This window comes from Labrus mixtus, chromosome 15 (genome assembly GCF_963584025.1).
Source record: "Labrus mixtus chromosome 15, fLabMix1.1, whole genome shotgun sequence".
NCBI classification, from domain to species: Eukaryota; Metazoa; Chordata; class Actinopteri; order Labriformes; family Labridae; genus Labrus; species Labrus mixtus.
Genome location: NC_083626.1, coordinates 3409873 through 3435564, shown reverse-complemented (window position 1 = coordinate 3435564; position 25692 = coordinate 3409873). Strand labels below are relative to the sequence as shown.

Below are 25692 nucleotides of genomic sequence, written 5' to 3'. Positions count from 1 at the left end.
CTCCAACAAACGCGGTTTATTGAGGACCAGTCAGACGTTACCGTATGATAAAGAGAACAGAAACAACACAACCATACGGAGCTAACAGCTAGCTGCACCATCTGTTAGTTTTAGAGGCGCGTAAGCGGAAATGGTGATATTGCCTTCAAAATAAAATCATGGAAATGCCATTGAACATAAATACGAGGATATTAACATTTTTAGAGATGGCCAAACGATCAGTCGATATCTGAAGTAATAAAAAAAAAACATTAAACAAAAAACACTTTCTAATATTTACTGGGGCTTTATGGCCACATCCCATCCCTTTTTTGTTAAGTGGACAGGAAGAGTCTTAAAACTACGGACATATGTAGATGTAAATGTGTATTTAAATGCCTATGAAATTTTACGAACACTTTTTGCTATTAAAAGTAAGGAAGCCCTGATGAACTGAGAAGCTGTGACCGCTGAGTGAACCTCATCATCCGACCGGAAATACATTTTTGTGAACCTGCCAAAGACTAGCGGAGACGACGAAGCTGGTAGATATAGCAGTGGTACGTAGACTATCACTTTACATGATTTAGAGGCGAATAACAAGAAAACTGACACCGGGAGCGTCAAAACACAAATAAAAACACCAGCAAATGCTGCATAAGGTAAGCTTTAGGCTAGTTCTTTAACAGCCACCCAGTCCGCTAGGAAATGAGTTATTTGTAACCTATTGGTATCCTGCTAGCTTAATTAGCTTGTTGCTAATAACCGAGGTCTTTTATCGTACGCTTTTATAAACATAGCAAGCTTTGAGCTTTCCTCGTAACCTCACATTGTGTATCTTTTTTCTAACAGTTTGATCCGGCGTGAATTATATGCAACCTGACGTTAGGTCAACATATTTGGAGATGTGATTAATCACAACTCTGTGGAAAGTTATGGTATCATAGGTACACCGTGAGCGTCAACATCCAAACAGTGCTGACGTTACGTACTGTCAGTGGAAGAAGGTTCAGTGTTTACTGGAGTTCTTTATGGCTGATAAGTAACGTGACCTAAATTACCAGCTTCTGTGAGGATTATAGTCAGTGGAGGATAAGGGCGGATTTTAACAGACCTACAGAGTTGGTGGGTTTTAAACCATCCCTACTGTAAACTAATGGTAACCTATACAGATGTTTTTCTCCTATAAATACAACATTTCTAATGGATATCTTCCTCTAATACTCACTCCAACATTTGTCTTCGGAAAGTTGTAGTTTGATGAAATGTAAGCACATACACTGCCTGTCCCAAAAAAAAAGTCGTCACCAAAAAAAAAAGCTCACACTCTTAATATTTCTTTGGATCGCCTTTAGCTTTGATTACTGCACACATTCGCTGTGGCATTGTTTCCATAAGCTTCTGCAATGTCACAACATTTATTTCCATCCAGTGTTGCATTCATTTTTCACCAAGATCTTGTATTGATGATGGGAGAGTCGGACCACTGCACAAAGTCTTCTCCAGCACATCCCAAAGATTCTCAATGGGGTTAAGGTCTGGACTCTGTGGTGGACAATCCATGTGTGAAAATGATGTCTCATGCACCCTGAACCACTCTTTCACATTTTGAGCCCGATGAATCCTGGCATTGTCATCTTGGAATATGCCCGTGCCATCAGGGAAGAAAAAAATCATTGATGGAATAACCTGGTCATTCAGTATATTCAGGTAGTCAGCTGACCTCATTCTTTGGGCACATCATGTTGCTGAACCTAGACCTGACCAACTGCAGCAACCCCAGATCATAGCACTGCCCCCACAGGCTTGTTCAGTAGGCACTAGGCATGATGGGTGCATCACTTCATCTACCTCTCTTCTTACCCTGATCACTCTGGAACAGGGGAAATCTTCCTTCTAGTTTTTAATAATGTGTTGGACAGTTCTTAACCCAATTTTAGTAGTTTCTGTAATCTCCTTAGATGTTTTCTGTGCTTGATGCATGCCAATGATTTGACCCTTCTCAAACAGACTTAACATCTTTTCCACGACCACAGGATGGGTCTTTCAACATAGTAGTTTAAGAAATGAGAAGCTACTCATTGCATCAGTTGGGGTTAAATAACTTGTTGCCAGCTGAAAGATAATCGCCCATGCAGTTATTATCCAATGGGAGGCTCTTACCTATTTGCTTAGTTAAATCCAGGTGGCGACTTTGTTTTTGGCCAGGCAGTGTATGATAGTGCATAGAGTGCATTAATATTCCTACCCAGCCATATTTACATCTGAGAGTCATCTTAAAACGCTTTGTTAGAAAAACACGTGACTTTGAAGATGACAACAATCCTTGACGTTGAAATGTTATCAGTCAAATCCTGTGTGTCCATGTGGACCTGTTCAGTCATGTTTACATCACAAAGCATGAAGCTGGCTGCATTTCTTTCCATCTTCTTTTTCTATGTAACAGTAGATCACTGATTCTTTCTAATCTTTCCCAGGGTTACTTTGACTGATTTGATCATTGTAGTCCAGCAGTGGTTATCAGAGGCTGCTTTTCAAATGAACACAGACATACCATGTGAGGATTAACTAAGTTAACCTGTTAAAAGATCTGTGCATGAAGAAGTGGTGCCTAACAGTGAACATCAAACATCTTGATTTAAAAAATTGGACAAAATAAATAACACGCTTCCCCTTTTGCGTGATTGTGTTTAGGAAAAAGCACCTGGCTTAGCAAGCCAAGGTTAGACCTGCTGGTGTTATGACCGCTGCCTACCCTGCCAAGGCTGATATGATGTGCAGCAACTAAACAAATATTGAAGTGTGAATATCAGGTATAGCTTCGTAGTTTCATTGTCCGTATGCTGTTTGTAATGTTTTATAAAGTAGCTGTGATTGTGATGTCTCATCCCATGAATTGAGAATAACTCCTAAATCAAAAAGTGTTGCTCTTCTTTCAACACAAAGGATGCTTCAAATACAGTTTTTTCTTTGCTCTTCTGTTCTTCCTCATCCATCCTGTTAACTACCTCACAGGACTGACTAAATATTCTGATGATGATAATTATAATGATTAGCTATCCTTAAGTGGTGGCTATAAATGAGTATTGCTACAAGGGACTAAAAAAAAGTGATGTTGCTTTTCAGATGCCCGGTCAACCTGATGGCTTGAAACCCAGAAAGAGGAAGAGCAGCTCTGAGGTCAAAAGCTCCAGAAAGGTTTGTGTTCATGTGTTACACAGAAGACAATAAATTGCACATTAAACATGTCATGTGCTGCTGTTTGTTATTAAATAAGTCTTTAACTTTCCGCTGCAGGCCTCTGCTACAAGGAGGAGATGTACACAAAGTCCAAAGACACACTCGTCAGCAGAGAGCACATCTGTAGTCGGTGGTTTAAGTAAAGTAGACGCACCTCAAGAGAGACTCTCCAGCATCAGCTGCGAATGCACTCTGACCGCAGGCCGGAGGAGATGCCTGGCATCACCGGAGCTCGAAGGACAGGAGGGCAAAGAGAATGAACTCAGGACAGGGCTGGATATGGACAGCTGCAGACTGAATAATATCTTTGACAAACAGGAGTCTGAGGACATGGAATGTGAAGATTCTGTCAGACACATGTTCCCAGATGACGACAGTAATCAGATTCTTCCTGTGGAGCAGTTCTTTGGAAACTTGGATACAGTACAGGTGAGCCGTTTTTATCTATCTCTACTAAATGAATAAACTGCATCCACTTTGATGAGAGTTTCTGCTTCAGTGCCATAAATGATGATTCTCTGTAATGCCACTTCTGCCTTTGACATGGAACCAAATGCTGCCATACTACTGTCCCAGTTTGTAATATTTACACAGCGTTGCACCGTTATGGGAGCAGAAGAGGCGTGACGTCCAAACAAATAATACAGGCACCAAACTCACTGCCAGTACTGCTTTGTCCCGCCAGCTTCGTCATTTAAACGCCCTTTTGCCTCTGTTATGTCTCTTGTTACTACCTTGCTGCTGGCTCAGTGGTGGAAAGAATTCACCCCACCATTTCACCTCTTTTCCTTTTACCCAGATCGCACGGCGCAATAGAGGCCTTACAGTCTCACCTTCAACATACTGTGCTCACTAGAATTATACTACATAAATACTCAACGCATTGTATTAAATTCTGTCAAATTCTTCGATTCAATATGTCAGCTTTTGTCCTCTGCCTGACTTGTACAAAATCTGGATAAATCTGCCAGGCTTCTTTAACAATCTGAGTTCAAACAACATTGTGCACTGAGCAATCCTCCTGCCTCAGGGTTCCTCTTCAGTTCAGAACCAACGACTGCTCAAGGCATGTTTGAGGACCCAAGCAGCCGACCAATGTCTCATTTGTAACTGAATACTGGAAGCTGTATCATCTAAACACTCCAGCTGTTATCAACATTAACCACAATAACTAGAGATGTCGTCATGACCTCATCATGAAAAAAACTGAGAGCAAGTTTGATGTTAATTGGTCGTTCACAGATGAGGTTTGAGTCCCAGAGCGTGAGGACCTTTCCCTTTGGGGATGCCTTTGTGCATCATTTGCACTAAACAGTTTGGCCTCTGTCACTACCGAAGCTGTATGCATAACAGCTAAACAATGTTTGACCACCATTCTGCCTCTTTAGCCTTTACATGGATTAGTGAAGCAGGATAATGGTATAACAGGAGGTTTGTTAGTCAGGTTGGAAATGTTGGCCAGTTCAGAATTGGTTATGATGAAAAAAACTCAGACTAAACATAGATAAGGCCCCACATCTATTACAAAGTACACGTCTCCAGTTTGATAACTAAAAAGACATGACTGTACATGATAGTAGGACTTTGTGACATTTAGATCTGAGCTCAGACTCTGGTATGGTATGGTATGGGGTTGGGGAGTGAGAGGTGTTTAAACAGTGGTGTTTTATGGGCAAAAATACTAACAAATACTAACGGTTATATGTATAGAAGTTAGATTTTCTGTTGATAAATGTATCTACCCCTATTTAAAAAAATCCCTAAATCATCACTAATGACCTACTAGGACTCTTAATAAAATAATTCTTATTTCTTCTACAGGACTTCCCTCAGAGGTCATCAGCCTCTTCTGCCCGTGTTCAGAGGGAGAACGGGAGACGACACTACTTCGCACTGGAGGACAGTGACGAAGAGGAGCTAGACTTCAGCACTATGCAGAAAGGAGACGGAGGGGGCATTCAGTGACAAGGAGCTGCACTAATGAATGTAGTGGACTCATTGTCTTACCCCGTGGAAGGACATTAAACCCCTCAGAACTGAAGAAAAATCAGCCAAATTAAACTTTAAGTGGGATTGAGGCTAGCGTTGACTTGCTGTAGCTAAATAAGCTGTAGGCCAAACAAACATTATCTGCCATAAATTTGCTCTTAGTAGCTCACAAAGGGCTTAAGTGGCTTTTTTTGCACTCAGAAATCGAGCATTAAATTTGTTGTTAAACATTTACCAAAAGTATTGACGGTTAGCAGTTTGAAAGCAAGTCCTTGATTGGCTGTCTAAATACCAAAAACTGCTCTGTAGTATTCAACCACTTACATGTGGCATGATGTCAGAGTAATATTTCTGATATTTTGTAAGGTTGCCACAGTAATGGTGCTCATAGTCATCAGTAAGGAACATATTTAGTGTGTAAATACTACATAATGATTTAATATTTATAGATTAAATTCTGCCCCTGGTTCAGTCACCTTTGGTTTTAGCTCGAGCAGTGGTTCTCAACCGGTGGAGCGGGACCCGAAAGTGGGTCACTGAGCCCTTTTCAGTGGGTCACAAAAGGACGTCTTGGGAAAAAAAAAATCAGTGTCAAAAAGTCTAAAAAATATTGTTGTTTTTCTAACTCTGTTGTTGAACATGTTTTAGTATACAATCTAAATAGCACAATTTTCATTAATAACATTTGAGAGGTTAACTTTTTTCAGGAATTTGGGTTGCAATTTCTCCTCAATGGGTTTGTGGTGGGTCCCGAGACTCGACCAGTCAAGAACCACTGAGCTATAGGGTGTGTTGGAAAAGCACTTTATTTAAACAAATCCGTCCACAGCACACCATAAAATACTTCAAAATGTGAGGTCAGGTGTGCAGGTTGAGATATTAGTCAGAGTGATGCCAAATAGTGCTGGATCAAAACAAAACACGTCATACGCATCTATAAATAAGAACATTAAAAATGAAAGATGCAGAAGTCAAACAGAGAAGAACTCGTGATAGATTTCATGTTCTGGTTTCAGACTGTAAACAATTTCAGACAGAAGGTAATGCATGCATGCCAAAGAAGAGTTTCATTATGAGAGCTTTTAATAGACAACGAACAAGCCATTGTTGACTTACACTCACAGTTTCATCATCAACACGTCTTTGTGTGATCATCTTATTGGCAGCTGGTTAGATAAAACACATCTGTATATTTGCATACAAAACAATACAGAAGATATTTTCCCTTGATTTTTCTGTGAAGCTCATACTTCCAAACACAGTAAAATTAGATATATTAAACAAATCATGGACTAAAACGCTGTTTCTCTAACATCCTGTGTTTAAGCACAACGATGACGACTCAAAGTGAGTCCCAGATGTCTCACTTTGAGGTTTAAAGTAAATGCACTTGAGCTGTTCACAGTTTTTGTAGTATTTTGTATATACGTTGATGTGACAATCCAATCAAATGTTTTATATATTTTTACCGCCTTATTTATGCAAAAAAAAAAAAAGCTTTTCATATTCGTCTATGCAACTTTGTGCCTCATTCTTCAAGCATTGTATAATCAGTTCATGCAGTTTACATCATTGTGCCAATACAAGAACAAATAAATGTTTTTTTCTCATGATTTCATCCTTTGTGTCAAACAAATCACTGTTAGTCTGTTTTTTTTAGATACACTGACCTTGGGGTGCTGTTGGTCGAGTGGTTAGGGCGTGTGCCCCATGTACAGAGGCTGTAGTCCTCAAAGCGGGCGGTCAGGTTCAAATCTGACCTGTGGCTCATTTCCCGCATGTTATTCTCCACTCTCTCTGTCCCTAATATCTGACTCTATCCACTGTCGTGTCTCTCCAATAAAGGCTCAAAAAGCCCCAAAATAAATCTTTAAAAAAAAATAAAAAATGGATACACTGACCACAAGCAAAATATGAGATAAAAATAATCAAGTGAGGTTAAAAGTAGTGACACCTTGTTGACTTGGTCTTGCGATAAGGGAGCTGAGATAATTCACAGAATAAACATCGGTGTAATACGTAATGTTGTCACAGTCTAAACACTTACTTTTCACAAACACATTCACACCAGGTGCCTCTTCTTCCCTTTGGCTTTCTGTTTTGCCTGCTCTGTTTTACTGGCTGGTTTTAAAATCTTTTTGGTGTCGCACAGCAGGTTGTGCGCTCCTTTCTTGTGGCACACGATGTGAACCAGTTTGAGGTTCTCCCTGGTGAACAGCAAGCCGTAGAAGTAGTTCAGGTTGACATCTGTGCTCTTGTGATTGTGTAGAGCTTCCAGCAGAGCGGGAATGACCGACCTCTTCTTCTCAATCCTTGACACATGAAGAAGAAATAAAAGTGTATTTTGTATTTTGTTTGTTTTGTACGTGTGTAGCCTGCCACTACATTGGCCTGCTCATCTGTCTACCTGTATCCATCAGGAGATATGATCTATCCAGCAAAGAGAAACATCTCTAACTTGGTCAAACTGACCTGAGGTTGCTCATGTTATGATGCCAAGTGGCAGCATGATCATGGAGCTGTCCCTGTCCTCTCAGCCCTGTGTCTCTATCTCCAGGTTGTATTCATGTGTATGTGGGTGAAGCTTCAGCCCTCATGCTCAGGTGTCCTTTTGATGTGTGGTGTCGGCAGTCTTTTTTGTTTGTTTGTTTGTTTGGAGATTATATAAAAGTAGAGACTCAGACAAGAGAAAACAACACTGTTGATTCTGCTGTGGCTTTGTGCTGTCATTTCTTTTGAGAGCTTCATGAGCTGTATTGTACTGGAGTCTTTGAATAAAACCACAGAGCAGACTCCCTGGGTCTAAGTTTTTTTAATGAATGTTGCCTCCACACACAGATTCGCCTGTTAGTGGCAGCTGAAAGACCTTAGAAACGTCAACATTTGTTTAAAATATGAAAAAATGTCTACAAAAGCCTCGATGATAAAAGATTATATTCTTCAGCTTGGGTCTGAAATTACAGGGTTTTTTTGTAATTGGTGATAACAGCATTTAGAGAAAAAGAGGCCTTCCATTACTGTCTTAGAAAAACCTGTTCAGTGTCATGCCGAGGAACACCCACCCTTTAAGTTCCTCCTCAGAGTCAAACACTGTTCACAGCTCATATTTACACAGGCCTCTACTGAGGCTAGCTATAGAACAATAAGGATGCTTAACGTTTATTAAGTATAAACTTAAGATCATTCTCATCACTAATCTGCCCCCAGATATAAAAGTTATATCCGTGCACTAATCACTATGCCACCAGTCCAGATGGATGACCCGGCAGTTACATACGCTCAAAGGTTCATTTAATGCGGACTTCAAGATCAAAGTACATCTTTAAGAATCTGTCTGCAATAGTTAGCATATAGCTTAGCTTTGGGCCCTTGAAAGTTCTGAAAAGATTTTTGGATCCAGCTTAAGTATCAAACCTGTGGTCCAGATTCCAGGTGCTAAAGATGATCCTGCTCTCCCGGCTCCCGTAAGGGTTGATCGAGTGGAGAGACGGGCACACGTCCTGGTCAAACGATCCCTGAGGAAGCAACAGAGGAGACAAGGATGACAACCATGTTTTCAGCTGCTCGTTCAGCTCTGGCAGATGTATCAACACCTTTGATACCTGGCAGGTGAACCATCCCTCCAGAGTGCAGAGGCGATGTGGCTCCTTTTCAGTCCTGTCAAAGTAGCAGCCGTTGTATTTTGCGGTCTTCAACATTTCCACCAGGCAGTTGGATGCTTTCTCAAACTCAGCTCTGACTTTTGCCTTCTGGATGGTTTTTGTGGCATCATCCACCTGAGGACAGAAATGACACGCAAGTATATCAGATAAATAAACAGTAAATAATGACTGAGGGTGAATTCATAGAAAAAGGAGTTTTACTTCTTTCAAGTAGCCTCGTATTCTGCTTTCACAGTTGAACTTCATGTAGGCAGACTTGGTCTTGAATCTGGAATCAACACCTGAAATCAAAACCTGGTTAACCTCAAAAGCAGATGAATTTGGAGTCACATTAAGTGTTGAATGTAAGACATATTACAATTGCAAACAAAATACATCATATCAAGGTTACAAATGAGATGAAGAGGTTGTGACCCCAATGGGAATGATTTTGTGTCAACTTCATATTTCCAGTTACCTAAAGCCAGACGTCCCCAAATGTGGGCAAGTCAGGTTTTGGTACATTTCATGAAATATCACAGAGGCAAAAGTCTTCCAGTTCATCAGTCTCAGCTTTCAAAACCAATCTGGGAATAAATTCCTTACCAACCAATTTCTACACCAATGTCTTTCTAAAGGTGTCTAGTTACACATATAAAAAGATTTAAATTCAACTCCTGTAGGAAAATCCGTGAGAGCTGCTGAAACTTCGGGTACCTGGAACCCTATTGGTTGAAAATTTGAAATTTTTGATTTTTTTATATGATTTATCTATTTATGTGCCTTAAATAGCATATTTGGGGTCAAATTAGGGGTTATTTGGGATGCTGAATCCATTTAAAGCATTTATTTTGCACCAAAACCACTCCTTGGTAGAGAAACGGCCACGCCCACTTTTCCAGCTCTCTTGAAAACCCTTTGTTTAGGTGAAAATCAATGTTGCTTGTTGCATGTGAATTATAAAGCATCTTCATAGGTCTATTTATAAATGTATTAGTGATGGTAACTACCTTTTATTAAATATTAAATGTTGCAGTTGGTTAACATTTGTAGCAAGAGAGTGAGTTTTGAGTGGCAGGTGCCAGACGTGCTCAAGCCATCCTGTGGATCATGGACAGACACAATAGAGTCCACACATATCAAATAATATTCACCGGTCAAAGAGATATTGCAAGATGATTTTAACTCTGATATGTACGTATTACTTACATTATTTACAACTGTATATTGAATGTCACTACATTGATTAATACTATTATAAGGAGTGTACTGTCATCAAACTAGCTTATAGCTAGCAAACACTAGGTAGTCTGGTTAGTTAGCTAACATCCACACACCCCAAGTGCATCTGATTACTATTTTACTTACTTGAATGATAGCTGACTGCCTCATGCTAACATTAGCTAGCTATCACAGGGGTTTGTTTTGGTTTCTCAAGGTCTTTTTGCAGTAACTGTTCATCTGACCTCCTATTTGCTTCAAAATACAACATAGTAGAGAAGATATCTGTCCACATGACAAAGGATGTCTTGCATGTCAGAAGAATGATTACAGAATTAAAAAAAAAATAAAGATTCTACGAGACAGATGGTCATTACTCCAAGACAAAAGATGTAGGAAGGAAAACTGATGAGGAGCGAGACGTTGTGTTTTATGAGCTCTGTGAATGGTTAGACCTGGAACTCGAGCATGGGGTGATGACACTTTACCAAGTCCACATAAAAATGCAGCAGTTTGATCAGTCACTGGATAAGAATCTTTCATATTCAAAGAAGTGGCTGAAGCAGAAGCTCCTAGAGAAATACCAGGATACACTGTATTTAAAATCACAGAAGAGGAAAGCAGATGTTCACTGTTTCAAAGATAAGACCAGCAACATCCTTCGAGAGCAACATGCTAACATTAAGTTTGGAAATGAGAAGACTCAAATTTTAAAGACTGCACTAAAGTTAATTTGCAATGACATCACCACCATTGATATAGATCCAAAGTCATACCCAACTGCACACAGTATGACTGATATCCCTAGTCAGCTGGCACTTGTTCCTGAGAGCCTTCAGATGTTGTTGAGACCTATAGTGAGGACGGATGAAAGAGTAGCCATTTGGGGACAGAACTTCACAAAGGCCTTTTGGCCTCGGTCAGGGGTATTGCCGTACATGATGGGGCTTGCCATACAACTGGATCATAGATTTGGGTCAAAGTGGATGCTCAACAAGTTACACCGGTTGGGGTACACAGAGTCTTGTGCAGAAATACAAAATTACAAATACTACTTCCTCAATGACAAGAATGGAGTGGGCATCTCTGATGCTTCTGGCGCTCTTGGTACCATAGTTGAAGAAACCGACAATCAGATAGATGATGAGATTGAGGTTGACATCCAACTTGGGGGTCTATTAGTTACGACAGCTGGTAAAAGTGAAATACAAAGTTACAATCAGACGAACATCATGGATGTCAATCTGCTCAGTCACTCAGTTTGTCGGAGACAATATAGATTTGAACATTGTTTAAATTTATGGGAACACTCCTCGAATGTGACCCTAATGACCACAAGACCATCTTCACCACTCTCAAAGAGTGCATGCGTCTCTCCAGGGACAAAGTCACCATAGTGACCTTCGATCTCCCCATCTGACTCAAGGCAGTGGATATCATAAAGCAGGTGAATCTACCCATCATTTTAAGGTTGGGTGGGTTGTACTGAAACTGATTAAGGCAGCCAAGTCAGATGGTGGGTTGAGCAGAGGGAGGATGAGAAATAGTGATTCAGGCCACAAGTTCTGGGTGCAGACCCTCAACCACTTCTCCGATGTCAACCAGCACATGAAGGAAGGTGTCAGGACACAATCAACTCCACAAAGACCTGTCCAGAACACTGATGAAGCGAGACGCTGAAGCAGTTGAACTTAACCTCAAAAGGTTTGAGGAGACCAACCCATTTGACCACGATCGAGTTGCTTGTGTCCTTCTCAGGATTCATGAGCACTGCGGTTGACACAGTCAATGCTGAGAGAGCGGAAGTTGGGAGGTAAATGCAGATCAGATTAAAGCTGGATGGACAGTCAGTGACATTGACCATGGAGGTGAAGTTCAAGGTGCAGGCCATGTCATCACTGAGAAATATTCCCAAGGTCAAAGACAAGAAGGTTTACCTAAACTCACTCAAGTTGTTCACCTGACTGATAATCTTTGCCCAACGGGATATGACAGTTGAGACAAGCTTAGAGTATGAGCTCACTCCCTTCCCCTTGTTCAACAAAAAAGGTAAAAAAATTAACAAGGCGAACAAAGCAGGCTTTTCCAAAACAAGCCTGAAAGACTTGTCCGATCCGCTTGACCACACAGACCAACCCTGCTCCAGTCTGGTGGTTGATGGAGGATGGCTTCTCTACTTGGTAAAGTGGGAACACGGTCAGACTTGGCAGGAGATTGCAGACAGTTACCTGAGGTTTGTGCAGTGTCTTGGCAGTCGCTCCCAGAAGATCATTGTGGTCTTTGATGGCTATAGTAGCTCGCCAAAAGATCATGACCACATCCAGTGTACCAAGAACTCCTGCTGTAATCTACAGATTCGACCAGATATGATACATTTGACAACATCAGTGTTTCCCCTACCATTATATTAGGGGGCGGCTTTTTGTGCCTTTATTGTAGAGATAGGATAGTGGATAGAGTCGGAAATCAGGGGAAGAAGTCATTTAAGGATACCTTTCCCATATAAAAGGACAGCTGTCATTAAAAGTAACCCATGAATACCAAGATTCCTTTAAGTGTCGGCGTGTGCCCCCACCCCCCCAAAGCTGTAAACCTAGGGGAAACACTGAACATTCATAACAAGAGTTACCGTGGAGCAGTATGACAATGATGCTGACACTTTGATTGTGAGAGCGGCATTGGCTGCTGCTACAGATGACTCTGTTGAGGTCAGTAAAACATTAAGTAGCAATGTTACATGAATTACATCAACTCAAATTTAATAATACTTACATATCAGAGTTAAAATCATCTTGCAATATCTCTTTGACCGGTGAATATTATTTGATATGTGTGGACTCTATTGTGTCTGTCCATGATCCACAGGATGGCTTGAGCACGTCTGGCACCTGCCACTCAAAACTCACTCTCTTGCTACAAATGTTAACCAACTGCAACATTTAACATTTAATAAAAGGCAGTTACCATCACTAATACATTTATAAATAGACCTATGAAGATGCTTTATAATTCACATGCAACATTGATTTTCACCTAAACAAAGGGTTTTCAAGAGAGCTGGAAAAGTGGGCGTGGCCGTTTCTCTACCAAGGAGTGGTTTTGGTGCAAAATAAATGCTTTAAATGGATTCAGCATCCCAAATAACCCCTAATTTGACCCCAAATATGCTATTTAAGGCACATAAATAGATAAATCATATAAAAAAATCAAAATTTTCAAATTTTCAACCAATAGGGTTCCAGGTACCTGAAGTTTCAGCAGCTCTCACGGATTTTCCTACAGGAGTTGAATTTAAATCTTTTTATATGTGTAACTAGACACCTTTAGAAAGACATTGGTGTAGAAATTGGTTGGTAAGGAATTTATTCCCAGATTGGCCATATATCTGATTAAATCCCCTCACTAAAGTCAATGGACTGCTTGGAAATGGTCTTTGAGAATCCAACTGTGTTTGTCTGTTGATAATGTATGTATGATGTAATAATTAGTGTTGTTCATATAGCAATTAAACTATTTTTATCATCAATTTACGTGGAGTTTAATGGCCAATTTAGACACACTTTTGATGTTTTTCAATTCTATAATAATAATTTAACTTTAAAAAAAAGTATCCATGAAAATGTTAAGTATGTCCTCTGAGTCTCACTAAGACCAAAAAGTCCCTGATCCCAGAGGGGAGGAATTTACACATTCTTAACCCTCTACCTCTCGAACTATTAGATAAAACGAGCCTCACAGTGGTTGGCTGTCCCTCTCAGTGTGGGGATCTCAACGATGAAGCAACAGAGTCCAAGGCTATGCCTATCAATGCTACGTGTAGTTTAACATATTCATGTTATCAATGAGAGAGTGGAGAAGAACATACTGGTGAGCAGATAACATGATAAAGCATTTTCAATATGTGCACGGAGATTATACAGTTGGCATGCCGATCGCCGGATATAATCCTCATCACATCCTCCCACTCGATTGCAGTGAATTTTCATGCATATTTCCTGCTGGGTTTTCACATCAGCTCACCCTGACGCTTTCTGATGCGGGAAATTAACTCGGAGTCATGCAGGAAAAACTCAGGGTTAAGTTGGAGTGGTAATTCTGCTGTTTACATTCACACATGAATCTCAGCACAGAAATATCAGGACGTTTTCAGGAGTTTTGTGCATGTGTGAACCTAGGATCTGTTAAATTGACTTGAGAATGTTCTGCCATTGTTTAACCTGAACAATTTTACATGTTGTATTTAAAACAAAAAAATCTGAAAACACAATATCAAATATATGTTCTTCCAGTGTAAAAGCAGGTGTGTCCTTTGTTAAATAGGGAACCTGAGAAAAATTAAGCTATACTGTATGTTTGTCATTGTTGCCGATCCATAAACCAAGCATCCCAAGTCAAAAAGCCAAAGTCTCCATTTGACTTTGTACCTTTGAACCAGTCTTCATCTTCCTCCCTGCCCTCCAGCTCAGATCTGTCCTCCAGGTTCTGCAGCAGGTCAGTCAGGATTTTACGCCTTTTTGGAGACTCCTCATCAGACAGGAGTCCTTTCGCAGCTTCAATGAGGCCGTCAGCATGCCGGTCTGTGTTGAGTAACTGACCAATGTCACACACAACTGAAAACAATAAGCAAAGCAGTTATACGAGTGAGAAAGAAAACACAAGAATGCTTTTTTTTTTTATATATTGTCTGGGGTTGTATCACCAACCTCCACTCCATGTCTGATCTTCAGAGAGAAGAACAAGTTCAATGTTGTCTGGAAGAGTCCAGAAGAAATCCTCTGTCACTTTTGTCCCATCAACATACAAGCAAACATGTGCACCGGGAAGTGGCAACTGCAAATGAAAATGCCATACAGTTACACAACAACAACAAACTAATACATGAGGTGGAAGTTCAATTAAATGCCCAAATCTCCTTATCTTACAGTGTGGTAATATTTTTATTTTAAATATATTTATAAAGTTTTATATAATTTACTATAAAGGTCTATGAAAAACAGTGTCATACAAGCCTTTTACAGCCTGCCTTATCTTATGTACCATTTGTTTTGGTACAGTTAGTTTATTTTACAGAAGATTAATTGTTTGTCTTCTATCTCTGACACTTACACATGCACTGGTATATCACACTATATAGATTTACAGCTTTTATCCATTTATTGTTGTTGAATTTCCTATCTCTATTTATCTGTTACTCATTTTAAAGATAGACTTGTCTTGTGAGTTTGCTGCTGTAAGGCTATGTTCCTCTTGGTATGATTTCTTTATAATATCTTGTTTTGTTTTGCTGAAGATGACCCTGTTTCGAAGAACATTTGATCAAAAAGCTCAGGTTGTTATGGAACAGGCAATATGTTCAGAACAGTCACTTACGCTTCTTCAAATCTAGAAGATAACAACTGTATCTTTATTTTGTTTAAGAGGAGTTATGAACTGTTTTGATAGCATCTGTTCCCTGAAGAAAAGCGGAAGGGTCGGTATGAAACACTAAACATGTTCAACCACACAAAATATGGGCTCACCTGTAATAACTTGCAGCCTTTTTTAAGCAACTCTCTCAAGCCTTGTGCTGCGACACCGTATTTTCTGTTATCATTGCAACTTCTTATTTTCACGGGTTTACTTTTGCCAAAGAGTCGAAACATTGCACTGTTTGTATGTACCGCTTCCGTCTTCTTCCTCGTTAGGCTGAGAACACGCAGCAGTTCAGTCTATGGTTGTGATGCTGCCCTCTAGTGTTTGTTCTCTGCTGTCAGCATTTCTTGAACAAAAGGAATACACTGATGGGAGAGGCTATATCTTTTTGTGAACACATCAGAATACATATTAAGAAATATCGCAAGCAGATTGTCAATGATCATCTTTTGAAGATAAATATTCTTCAGAGGTGTTATCTCTAGCTGTATGCCCACTGATATTGCTGGCGGCTCTGACAGTAACACAAATCAAATAAAGTAATGGACTTGGAGGAAAATTATATTTTTCCAAGTGTAGGCCTATGTTTGACTCATTTTCTTCTTTACCCCTTGAAGCCCAATATTTAGTTCCACAACATAAGTGGCTATCTGGAATAGTATTTGATATCTATTTTAAGCAGGTTTAAAATCAATTACATTTAAGCACTACCCTCATGTGTCACTTTTGGAAAAGTGTCAGATGCACCCAGGCCAGCAGTTTCACAAAGCAATCTACTGCATTTATCTTGTCACACTGTCTAATAAAAGTTACAATCACATTAAATGGGACCAACAGTTTGCTGTAAAACTAAAATTTGAAAGCTGTCACAATCAAATGCCTCAAACTCTTATATATTAAAGGGCCACAAACCTATTTTTAATGCAGGCTACTGAGTCAAGTCTAATTGTTTAGCCTTGATTTAGTAGGTTAGATGTTTTTGTCATCACACATAGCCTACTACTGCTCAGAATAATGCTATATGCTGTATATTTTAAATAATACATTGCAAATAATTATATAGTTTGATATTTGTTTATTATATTTGACAATAATTAAACAATTGTGTTCTGCAATAACTGTTTGGTACAACATGCCCTCATAGATTGTTTCTGTGTTGAAACATTTGGCCGACTGTACGGTAGTCCTGCATAGCAACGCCACAATTACCATAGTAACTGATGCAAGGCGATGGGAAATACCAAATGCAGGTAAATTGTTTTATGACGACCACTGTGAATATTTGTTTAAATGCGTTGATGCAGTTTAAAATGACTTGCTCTATAAGTGCACACCTCGTAAGTATAATTCCGTCGTAAAATCGTTGTATTTATCAGTGAGTACACAAAATGATAATATCATATTACTTTGCTCACCCCTTTGCGTTAAGTAGGAGAGTCCGATTTCAATATGGCGGCCGCGTGTTCGAAAATCTAAACTGGGACTTAGGAAAAATAGTTTTCTCAGTAACAGTTCTGTTGTCAGCTATATTTCAGACATTTTGCGATGGCATGCTCATTCCTCCAGTAACATACGAAAATGGTCAAAACGGAAGACATGTCGACCACGGCGGACAGCTGGAGAGAAGTGTTTGAAAGAAGCCGGTTGGTACCCCCGCCCCGCCAGGCAGTCCGCCTTGCCGTGGACAGCCACATCACCCAGTCCCACGCCTTCCAGCTCTGCCTCAGCCGACTCACTGTAGCTCAACCCCCGCAGGTGACTTCACAAAGCTCACGCTGAATGCTTGCTAGAGATATAGGAACTTGTGTGCACAAGGGTTGCTTACAAAACCTAAAGAGACGAGTCTACTCACTGACTCTGGGCTCACAGATATTGAGATCGATAAATATGATAACGACCCCATGACATCACCTACTACACCTAATTTATGATGCGTCACTATTCGTAGAGAGAACTCGTTAAAAAAGTCACAGGAAAAGTTGAATTTACTTAAAAGCCAGTAGCCCAGAGTAAACCCACTTCAGTAAACCCACTTCAGTAAACCCTCACACTAGCCTCTGGTTCAGTGGAAACTTTTAAGATAATATAAATCTTCTACAAGGATATATTGTTTGAGTGTTAACTAATAAATTGGTGATGGTCAAATGAGAAAAGCTAATGCCTGTAAATATTGAATACATCAAAACCTTTCAGGGTTAGGTTAATGAATGTTTTTTCTACATTTACTCACAGGAGATTTCAGAGGGGGGACAAGATTTGACCTACCAGCTCCGAGTGACCCTGTTTGATAAAAGTCACCAGCACTTCTTTGGGAAAACATGGAAGAGCCAAGCACAGAGGATGAAAAACAACAAGATCTTCTTCGATCAGGTAGTTCCATTATAACAGGCATTTAACTGAAATAAGGCCTGAAGATGACATGAAGTTATGATTGACTTTGTGTTAGGTTTTCAGTCTTACTTTCAATGTCTTCTCGTGTTTTAGTGTTAATTGATGATTATATAGTAAAGTCAATGTATATTCAGGCGTCAATTACATTGATTTAGCTCAGGCTTAATTAATTTAATCAGCTCAAAAGCTCCACCACTCAAGACATTAAATTAGCAATGATGAATGGACTGTGTTCTGCACAGCTCTCAGGAATATTGCCAGCTTAAACACAGTAAGTACAAACTTCCATGATTGCAGATAAACCTTCATGCAACAAGCTGCATGCTACAAGTGATTCAATATCTGACATTACAAGTTAATAAGGAACACATTATTTTAATTTATTATTAGAGAGGGCAACGTGAGTAGTAGATCCATCTGTAGAGGCAGATGTGTATATGAAGAATTATTTTCTTTTTTTTCCGCAGCGTTGGATTGTACGAGAAACTTGTGAATATCCAGTTCATACTTTACATTAAAATGGGTTTATGCAGCTTGTCTCACACAGTGCTGTGCAAGCTCAGACTGAAATCTGTAATCTTCAGTTTGTTTTTGGGATTGATTATTAACATCATAAAGGTATCCTTGTATATCTACAGCTGATGGCAATTCATTGTTGATGTCATTACCACTCGTTTTTATTTTATTTATGTCCCTTCCATGCAGTGAACACTGCAGCTTATCTGTGGCATACAGTACTGACATGCAAAGGAATAAGTATTACTGCTTAGAAAATGGATCGCTAAAATAAAGAATTATGTGAAGGTAAAGCAGTAAAAATATTCTAAATAAAACCTACACATTAAACTGACTCAGAAGGCTATAGTATATAATTTGCCAAAGTAGTGCTTCATTGCATTGTCATAATTCAAATTAGGAGAGTTTTAGGAACATTCTCAGGGGAACTCTGAGCAAGGAAGGGACAGAAACCTTTTTTTTAGTGAGGAGGAGTAGTTGACGCCGTTGCTAGGCATGACCCAATTGAGATAGAAAGTAAATCATATAATCTAGTCAGACAAGGGGTGCAACGGAATTGCCAAGTGCATACACAATCTGTCAGTAGTCAGTAGTCAGTACCTACTATCCGTGCTGTATACTGTTTAGTACCTACTATTCAGTAGGCATGCACAGTAGGCAGATATTTGTTCCTACTTCTTCTGATTCATTCAGTATGGAAGTGACGTCATTTACGTTACCCGAACCGGCCGCATCCACCCATTTTTATTTATTTATTTATTTTTTGCTTTATTCAAGAAGAGTAATGCGCATCTTCAGTCAGGTAAACAAAAAACAATATCACAATGTAAATCAAGTAAAAGATTAAATAACTAAATAACATACAGTAGGCTACATACATGAAAGACAGAAATATACAGAATATAAAGTAAAATAAACCAATAAAGACACATTTAAATAGTGAAATCATTATTTAAATAGAGGGAGAAAGGTTTTATAATAATGCAGACATTTGTTATATTTTCTGTTAATTTAAAGTAGTGATTTCAGTCGGGACATTAACTCTAAATGTATTCTATTAATCCACGCTCGTTTGATTTGGAGGCGCACGTGAAGTGACGTTTTATGTTTAATTTCGCACAGCATTGTGGGTGGTAAAATTAATTTCCTGAAAGGATGCATCTGATCCATACTGCATAAAACCCGGAAGTTAGTATCCATACTGAAATGTTCAGTAGACTGAGGAGGACCCAAAAAATGCATACTGAATGACCACGAAAGTTCAGTATACTGAAACTCCCTGAAAAGTACGTACTGCCTACTGAACTGTGGCTATTCGGAAAGGGCCATTGTATAATTATGAACACTGTGAAATTAGCATCTGTGTGATAATTTGTAAGACGTACTTTAAAAGTATATAGCCTACTAGATGTTTAAAATCACATGCTCACTTGTGCAGCAGCTTCTTCACATGCTGATTGTTGTTTCAGCAGGTAAAGAGGTTTAATTAGTGATTGGATGCACCCGTGGAGGAAACCACATGTAGAGAAACTCAACATGCATGTCTCACTATGTACTGAAAAAAGTCATGGATGGTTTCAAATGAAAAATATTTGTTTTCTGTTCTGCACAACTATGAGTCAAAAATATTCTTCTTTTGGAGAACATTTCTCCAGTTTTACAATTTAGGAGCTCTCTTAAGGGCTAAGATGCTTTGTGAATAACTTTCATCTGTACAAGGATCTAGTCCATAACTTTAAGGGGAAATTCTTAGAAAATGTCATGATTCTTAGAGTTTTCTTAGAATTTTGTTAGTATCTCTTAGTACTTAGGAGACTTTGTGAATACGGCCCCTGGTGTATCCATTTGAGATTGCTATTTTTATGCACTGATCTAAGTGAGTCCATGAACTATGTTGGTCTGCAGTTTCTCTCAAATGTGCAATGACAGTTGCAAACAAGGGTACCGTCTCACTTTGATACACTTTTTTTTATCTTCTTTACTTTTTTCAACCATTGTACCCTACGCCTTTTCTCCTCTGTAATCATTATTAGATAAAAGGAACATGCAGAATGTTTGATGTCAAAATGTACAATGTATTCTTTAAAGCTTTGATGATGAAATTTCCAATTACTACTTGAAAATGCTGAAGATAATGTGATAGCTAAAGAGGACCTTAGATACAAAAGACTAAGTATACAAAGTGTGGTATTGAAATATTCCACAGATCAGATCATGTTTAGTTTTCATTCAACTTGAAAGGATTTCTTTTGAATATCCAGTCGCCCTCAGGTCTGTGTCCTCCATTTCTTTTAACGGCTTGTTTCTTGTTCTCTAGGTTAAAGGTGATGCAGTCAAATTCCTAATTGAATCTACATGTTATTGATTTCTTTAATATGTTTTACTGTATCATAGTCTAGGACTGATGTTACCTAACATTTAAGATGAATAACACCAAATCTTTTTCAAACCAGAGTTTCCCTATACAACTTTCTGCTGTGGATGGCGATAATAACATCATACACACATAAATAGTTATAAAAGAAATATAAAAAATGGTGAAAGGAATTAACAAACTACAACAAAAAACTGTTCATCCTTCAGTGAGAGTGCTGGGTAATCAACTCTGTATTGTATTTACTACGAGTACAGAAATTGTGATTTTTCAGCTTCAAACTGGAGCGCTGTCCCTTGATTATTCAAGCAGCTTCTTCTATTCTGCACTTGTCAGGTCATCAGGCATTTCTGTCACATCAACAGAAAAGGGGTCTCTGATCCGCTCAGGCCTGGCCACGACTGGGAAGCACCCTGTGAACTGGTCTGCCTTGGATAAGAGGTGCTGAGCTATTGCATCTGGGAGTGATGTGTCAGATGAAGCAGGTTTCACACAGGACAAAGGAAAGTGGACACATCCCCAGCCTTGACCTTGCTTTCCAGCAGGTTCAGCTTTTTTCTTCATTGCTGGCACTTAAAGACATTTTCACACTGACTCTCTGTGTACCTATGTTGAGCTTATTCAGACATGAAATATGTCTACTGGATAAGATAATTTCTCAAGACACTGTGGGTCACTGAAAAGCTTATTAGACTGTCAGTCCTCACCTCTGAGTTTGCCATAATGGTGGCTTGAACTCTGGCCGGACAATCGGCATTAGCTAGCCGGAAGACTTCTACTTCCACAAAACTATAGGTGCAGATATCCAGTCACCACCAAAACTAGTATTTCATTGACTTGCAAGGTTGATACTAAATATCTTGCACTGAACATTATTGTCGTCTTTTTTGTCAATGTACTTCCAGATATCCATTTTTCTGGTTCAAGGCTGACATTGTGCATGAAACACTTACTGAGTTGAACAACGCGTGTGGAGGTGCACAAGTAGTGAAATGCTACTTGAATAATGATGTCAACAAAGTACTCGAGTTACTGCTAACCAATCCCTACCAGAGACCTTGGCATTGTGATGCTTAATAGGTCTTTGAAAAGGGGGGTTCATTGCTTTGGATGGACGTCTTTCCTCCTTGGAATCTGTTGTTATTATCTCCAAAGAAACACGATAGTTCAAGTAAACTTGTTATTTTTGCAAATGGAGATGGCTTCATGCAGCCATTTGTCAAAACGTCACTGTAAGGCTGCATTATGTATATTGTATTTTCATCTTCCTCGGGGTATGAAAATGTGCAATAAACACATCATAAGAAACTGCCCATATCATATTTGTTAAGTTAAAACCCTTTAATGTATGCAGTCTATATCTTTACAACAAGCAGGTGAATACTTCCCTGATCAGATGTAGCGCCAGATAAATAGGCCATGCATTCCCTTCAAATGGCTAATCAGATAAAGCCCAAGCTAGCTTTCAGTTTCTCTCAGGTTAACTGTTATCACATATGACTGGCAGCTAGCATGAGGGCAGAGAGAGGAGAGAGGTGCAAGGGAATTGTGGTTGACAAAGAGCTTGTGGTGAAAAAAACAGCACTTCTTGCTGTTTAGAATTATTTTGTATTATTAAAAGTATTGAGGTTTGACATCGAGCCCTCCAAAGCCTCCCAGAGATGAAATAAAAAATACAATAAAAGAGCTTTTAAGGGCCTGCTAAAAGTATTGGTTCTGGCTGTGAGCTCCTTTGGTCCTATAGGAAAACAGGAAATGTTTTTAATAAGAAAAGAAAAGTAGCACGTTAGAGGAGTTATGACAATTTCATCCTTGTGTTAGATAGAGCAAACAGAAGCAGGATGATTGCGTCAAGAGAACAGGCTTCTAAAGACAGGTCAGCGACAATAAAACATTAGAAATGGACATAATTGAGCAGGTTCATGAATGTGAGAAAATTACTCACTGTTTTACACTTGGCAGTGTCATTCTGGGATTTCATTTGCAACAATTCAGTGCAACCTCTCCTCTTGGTGATTATGGGACACACTTAGTGCTGGGAACATTTTCTGCCTGTGTGGGAAGGGAGGAAGAAAGAGAGAACAAGCAACTGCCCTTTGTCGTTATATGTAAATTGGATTCACAGCATCCAGCAGCCATGTATCATTATGGTATTTTTGGGGCTTCCATCCCACAGGATGAGAGAACTCGACATCCTGAAGCAAATATTTGCCCGCACATTTATGCTAATGAAAACACATAAGTCATCGTCCAATATAGCATCACAGCACTTCTGATGGCAAGTTTTTTAACAGTTGTCTTTTGCAAACTCAATACTTAAGGATACATTTTTGCTATCTCATAGTTTGACCCTTTGAACCGGTTAAAAAGTGCAGTCTTTCTGCAGTGCCTGCCAGAGAAGTTTCTGGTGAAAGCGTCATCTGTTCTGAACTATAAAATGTACCCGTTTGTAGTTTTCCCCCTGAAGATGTGTCTCCCAGCATCGTGTTTACCATCTCTTCCGAGTCATTCTGTTATTTTTGATACAAATATCTGGGGAGCAGCTGGATATCTGTGTTCCTCTCGATCTAACATCAGAAGGTCTCTGTTCATCCTGGTTGGCGGCCAGTTATCCAGTGTTTTATGAATGCGTCAGAGCACTGCTGAGCTCCTGTGAGGCTTGCAATGTTAAAGATACCTGATCTACTTACAGCCTGAGCCGCTGTACACGATTTGAAACTCTTTTTTAATGGAAATAATACTGTGAGCTGGAGCTCGCTGATAAATGCAGTGTTGCATAAGGCTTTTTACAGAGGCACCAATGAGTCACAGCTATGGCAACATTCAGATTTCCAGTTTTGTCACCATCTGTTTTCTGTCCTTTTCCTCTGCTTGATGTTCTTTTGATCGAACAGTCTCTCACAGTAAGGCTCTACTTTGATCCTGCATAATAGTCATGGCCTGTATAAAAACCCACTTGGTATCCCAATAAGCATCCTAATCCCATTATCCATCCAGGGTAATAATATACACCACATCATATCCTATCAGGATGATAAAGTGGGCCTGGCCCCTTCTGTGTCATGCCGCAAGAGCTGCACCAGCTTTTTTATTGGATTTGGCCCGACGCACTCACATTCATGCTGGTGTTTATGAGTGGCAAATTGCTGTTTGATATCCAAATAATGTCAGAGGGGGATCCTCTCCTCTGTTACAGGAACGCAGGGCCCCCACCTTCCCCAAGTCAGCCATGATGGATTGGTTTTAATATTGTGTGAAAAGCAAAGATGCATTGTGATTAAAGAGAGAAAGAAAGAGCTCTTACCAAATATGTTTACTTGCTTTGTATCTGCAGTCCTTTCTTTACAATGAAGAGGTCTGCTGCTTTTATGTGTCTGGTGCATTAAAAGCTGTTTTTCTGACGTTTTGTTCACTTTTGTTTTGAAAAGTGTAATGCAATTTTGTGGACAACCTGATGGGTTTGTCAATTCTTTTGAATTGGTTTTCTAATCTTGTGGAAGCTTCTTGTGTGTATGTGATTGAGCCAACAAAGCCCATTGGAGGAGACATATTATACTGAACAGTTCTGAAAAAGTCTGTTTGTGTGCAGGAAACTTGCACTGATAAAAATATTTTGCTACATCTACTTAAAAAAATTAAGGCAACTTTTTGCATAATTTATTTATGTTGATCAAGCAAGATTGTTCTTTGTTTAAACTACTTACTTATTTTTTTACATGAAAAATAAAATCCAAGTAAAGTGAACTTAATTTTGTCAAGTAGATTAAGCAAAACTAAACTTTGTGTAAACTACTCAATTTTTTCAATGTAGTAAATGAAATTTTCAAGTATAACCAACTTGATTTTATTATGTAGATTAAACAAAACTAGTCTTTGTATAAATTACTTAATTTATTTAATGGCATGTTTAAGTAAAATCAACTTAATTATATCATGTACATCAAGCGTGACTATTTTTTGTATTAATATACTTTTTTAGATATTTAAAATGAATTCTGTAAGTAAAATTTATTGAAATTATAACAGAGATTGAGCACAAATAGCCATTGTATCAACTATTTTCCTTATTACTCACATGAAGTGATAGTTTTATTTTTAAAGTTGCATTTTCTATTAAGCAAGTATTCCTTATAATATATCTGAATTGCAAGCCTGATAATGACAGTAAAACTTAATAAGCCATAACCCTGGTGTTTCCTAGGTTGTGGATAGTGCAGCAATCGGGAAAAAAAACATTTCTCATGTCAGATATTATCACATTTTATTGTGCCACGTCTTGCTTTATTTCTGAATATACAAAGAACATGGTGCACATCTGAACAGCACACAAGAAAACAAAAATATTGTGCATTTACCCTGGCACCACCAGACCAACTGACAAAGATGTATTAGTCTGTATTTACCAATAAAAACAAAGGAAAGGCCTCCAAGCCATCAGGATTTTGTCCTATCAGACTAGGGACACATATTCTACAGCCAATCAGAGCAGCACTTATAAAAAGATGGCTGCTTGTTCCCAAACTTCCTCCAATCAAAGCAGAACGAAACATTTAAATCTTCTGAAAACATTTTTCAAGTGAAACAGGCAACACAGTAAAGAAATCTTGATTCATGGGTTCAGTTCTGCCTTCTAGCCTCAACGTGAGTTCCATGAATCAAATAGCTAGCTCAAGCTATAATACAAAATACAAGTTAAATAAAAGCGCTGAGATTAGACATTTTTAGAAAATGTAAAGTTCCTTTTTTGTCTACATTGAGAAACAAACAGCAATGAAAAACAAACTGACTATTTCATGAAAGTTTGAACATCATAAATCCAATTTGGCAAAAAAATACCTTCAAAATAATACCATTACACTTCTGAGGTAACACAAAATACAACAAATCTGGCTTAAACACAACTGTGAGCAAGCACCTTCAATTTAACAT

The 25692-nt window shown here is 39.0% G+C and overlaps 3 protein-coding genes across 5 annotated transcripts in view; 2 read left to right on the top strand and 1 right to left on the bottom strand.

Moving 5' to 3' along the window:
* The first annotated feature begins 475 nt into the window (after positions 1-475).
* On the top strand, positions 476-6786 carry c15h1orf174 (chromosome 15 C1orf174 homolog). 2 transcript variants are annotated; one of them, XM_061056951.1, is made up of 5 exons: positions 476-641; positions 2674-2792; positions 3106-3177; positions 3277-3648; positions 5041-6786. In XM_061056951.1, exons 3-5 carry the CDS (start codon positions 3106-3108, stop codon positions 5182-5184), a joined length of 588 nt encoding a protein of 195 aa, XP_060912934.1. In that variant the 5' UTR covers positions 476-641; positions 2674-2792; the 3' UTR covers positions 5185-6786. The 2 variants fall into 2 exon arrangements, with proteins under 2 accessions (XP_060912934.1, XP_060912933.1); XM_061056950.1 differs by lacking the exon at positions 2674-2792 and having other exon boundaries at positions 477-641.
* On the bottom strand, positions 6654-15760 carry dffb (DNA fragmentation factor, beta polypeptide (caspase-activated DNase)). Its single transcript, XM_061056949.1, has 7 exons — positions 15590-15760; positions 14774-14900; positions 14495-14680; positions 9072-9151; positions 8811-8984; positions 8623-8723; positions 6654-7520 (listed from the first exon to the last, which is right to left on the bottom strand). The coding sequence occupies exons 1-7, from the start codon at positions 15710-15712 to the stop codon at positions 7271-7273; spliced, it is 1041 nt and encodes a 346-aa protein (XP_060912932.1). The 5' UTR covers positions 15713-15760; the 3' UTR covers positions 6654-7270.
* Positions 15761-16909: 1149 nt separating this feature from the next.
* The window catches only part of nphp4 (nephronophthisis 4), a 200754-nt gene continuing 191971 nt past the window's right edge, over positions 16910-25692 (top strand). The window contains exons 1-2 of one of the 2 annotated variants that reach the window (XM_061057571.1): positions 16910-17237; positions 17718-17852. In XM_061057571.1, coding sequence (XP_060913554.1) covers positions 17061-17237; positions 17718-17852 — 312 coding nt within the window. In that variant the 5' untranslated portion in view covers positions 16910-17060. Of the gene's footprint in view, positions 17238-17714; positions 17853-25692 lie in introns of both variants that reach the window. The other variant, XM_061057569.1, reaches the window with a different exon arrangement.

What these genes read in the sequence shown, in the direction of transcription:
- c15h1orf174 (XM_061056950.1), top strand. An exon ending in AGGTCAAAAGCTCCAGAAAG is followed by an intron (nt 3,178 to 3,276) that starts GTTTGTGTTCAT and finishes TTTCCGCTGCAG; the next exon opens with GCCTCTGCTACAAGGAGGAG. An exon ending in GAAACTTGGATACAGTACAG is followed by an intron (nt 3,649 to 5,040) that starts GTGAGCCGTTTT and finishes TTTCTTCTACAG; the next exon opens with GACTTCCCTCAGAGGTCATC.
- dffb (XM_061056949.1), bottom strand. Translation starts at nt 15,712, where the DNA reads ATGTTTCGACTCTTTGGCAAAAGTAAACCCGTGAAAATAAGAAGTTGC. An exon ending in AGATCAGACATGGAGTGGAG is followed by an intron (nt 14,681 to 14,773) that starts GTTGGTGATACA and finishes TATTGTTTTCAG; the next exon opens with TTGTGTGTGACATTGGTCAG. An exon ending in AGGGATGGTTCACCTGCCAG is followed by an intron (nt 8,724 to 8,810) that starts GTATCAAAGGTG and finishes TTGCTTCCTCAG; the next exon opens with GGATCGTTTGACCAGGACGT.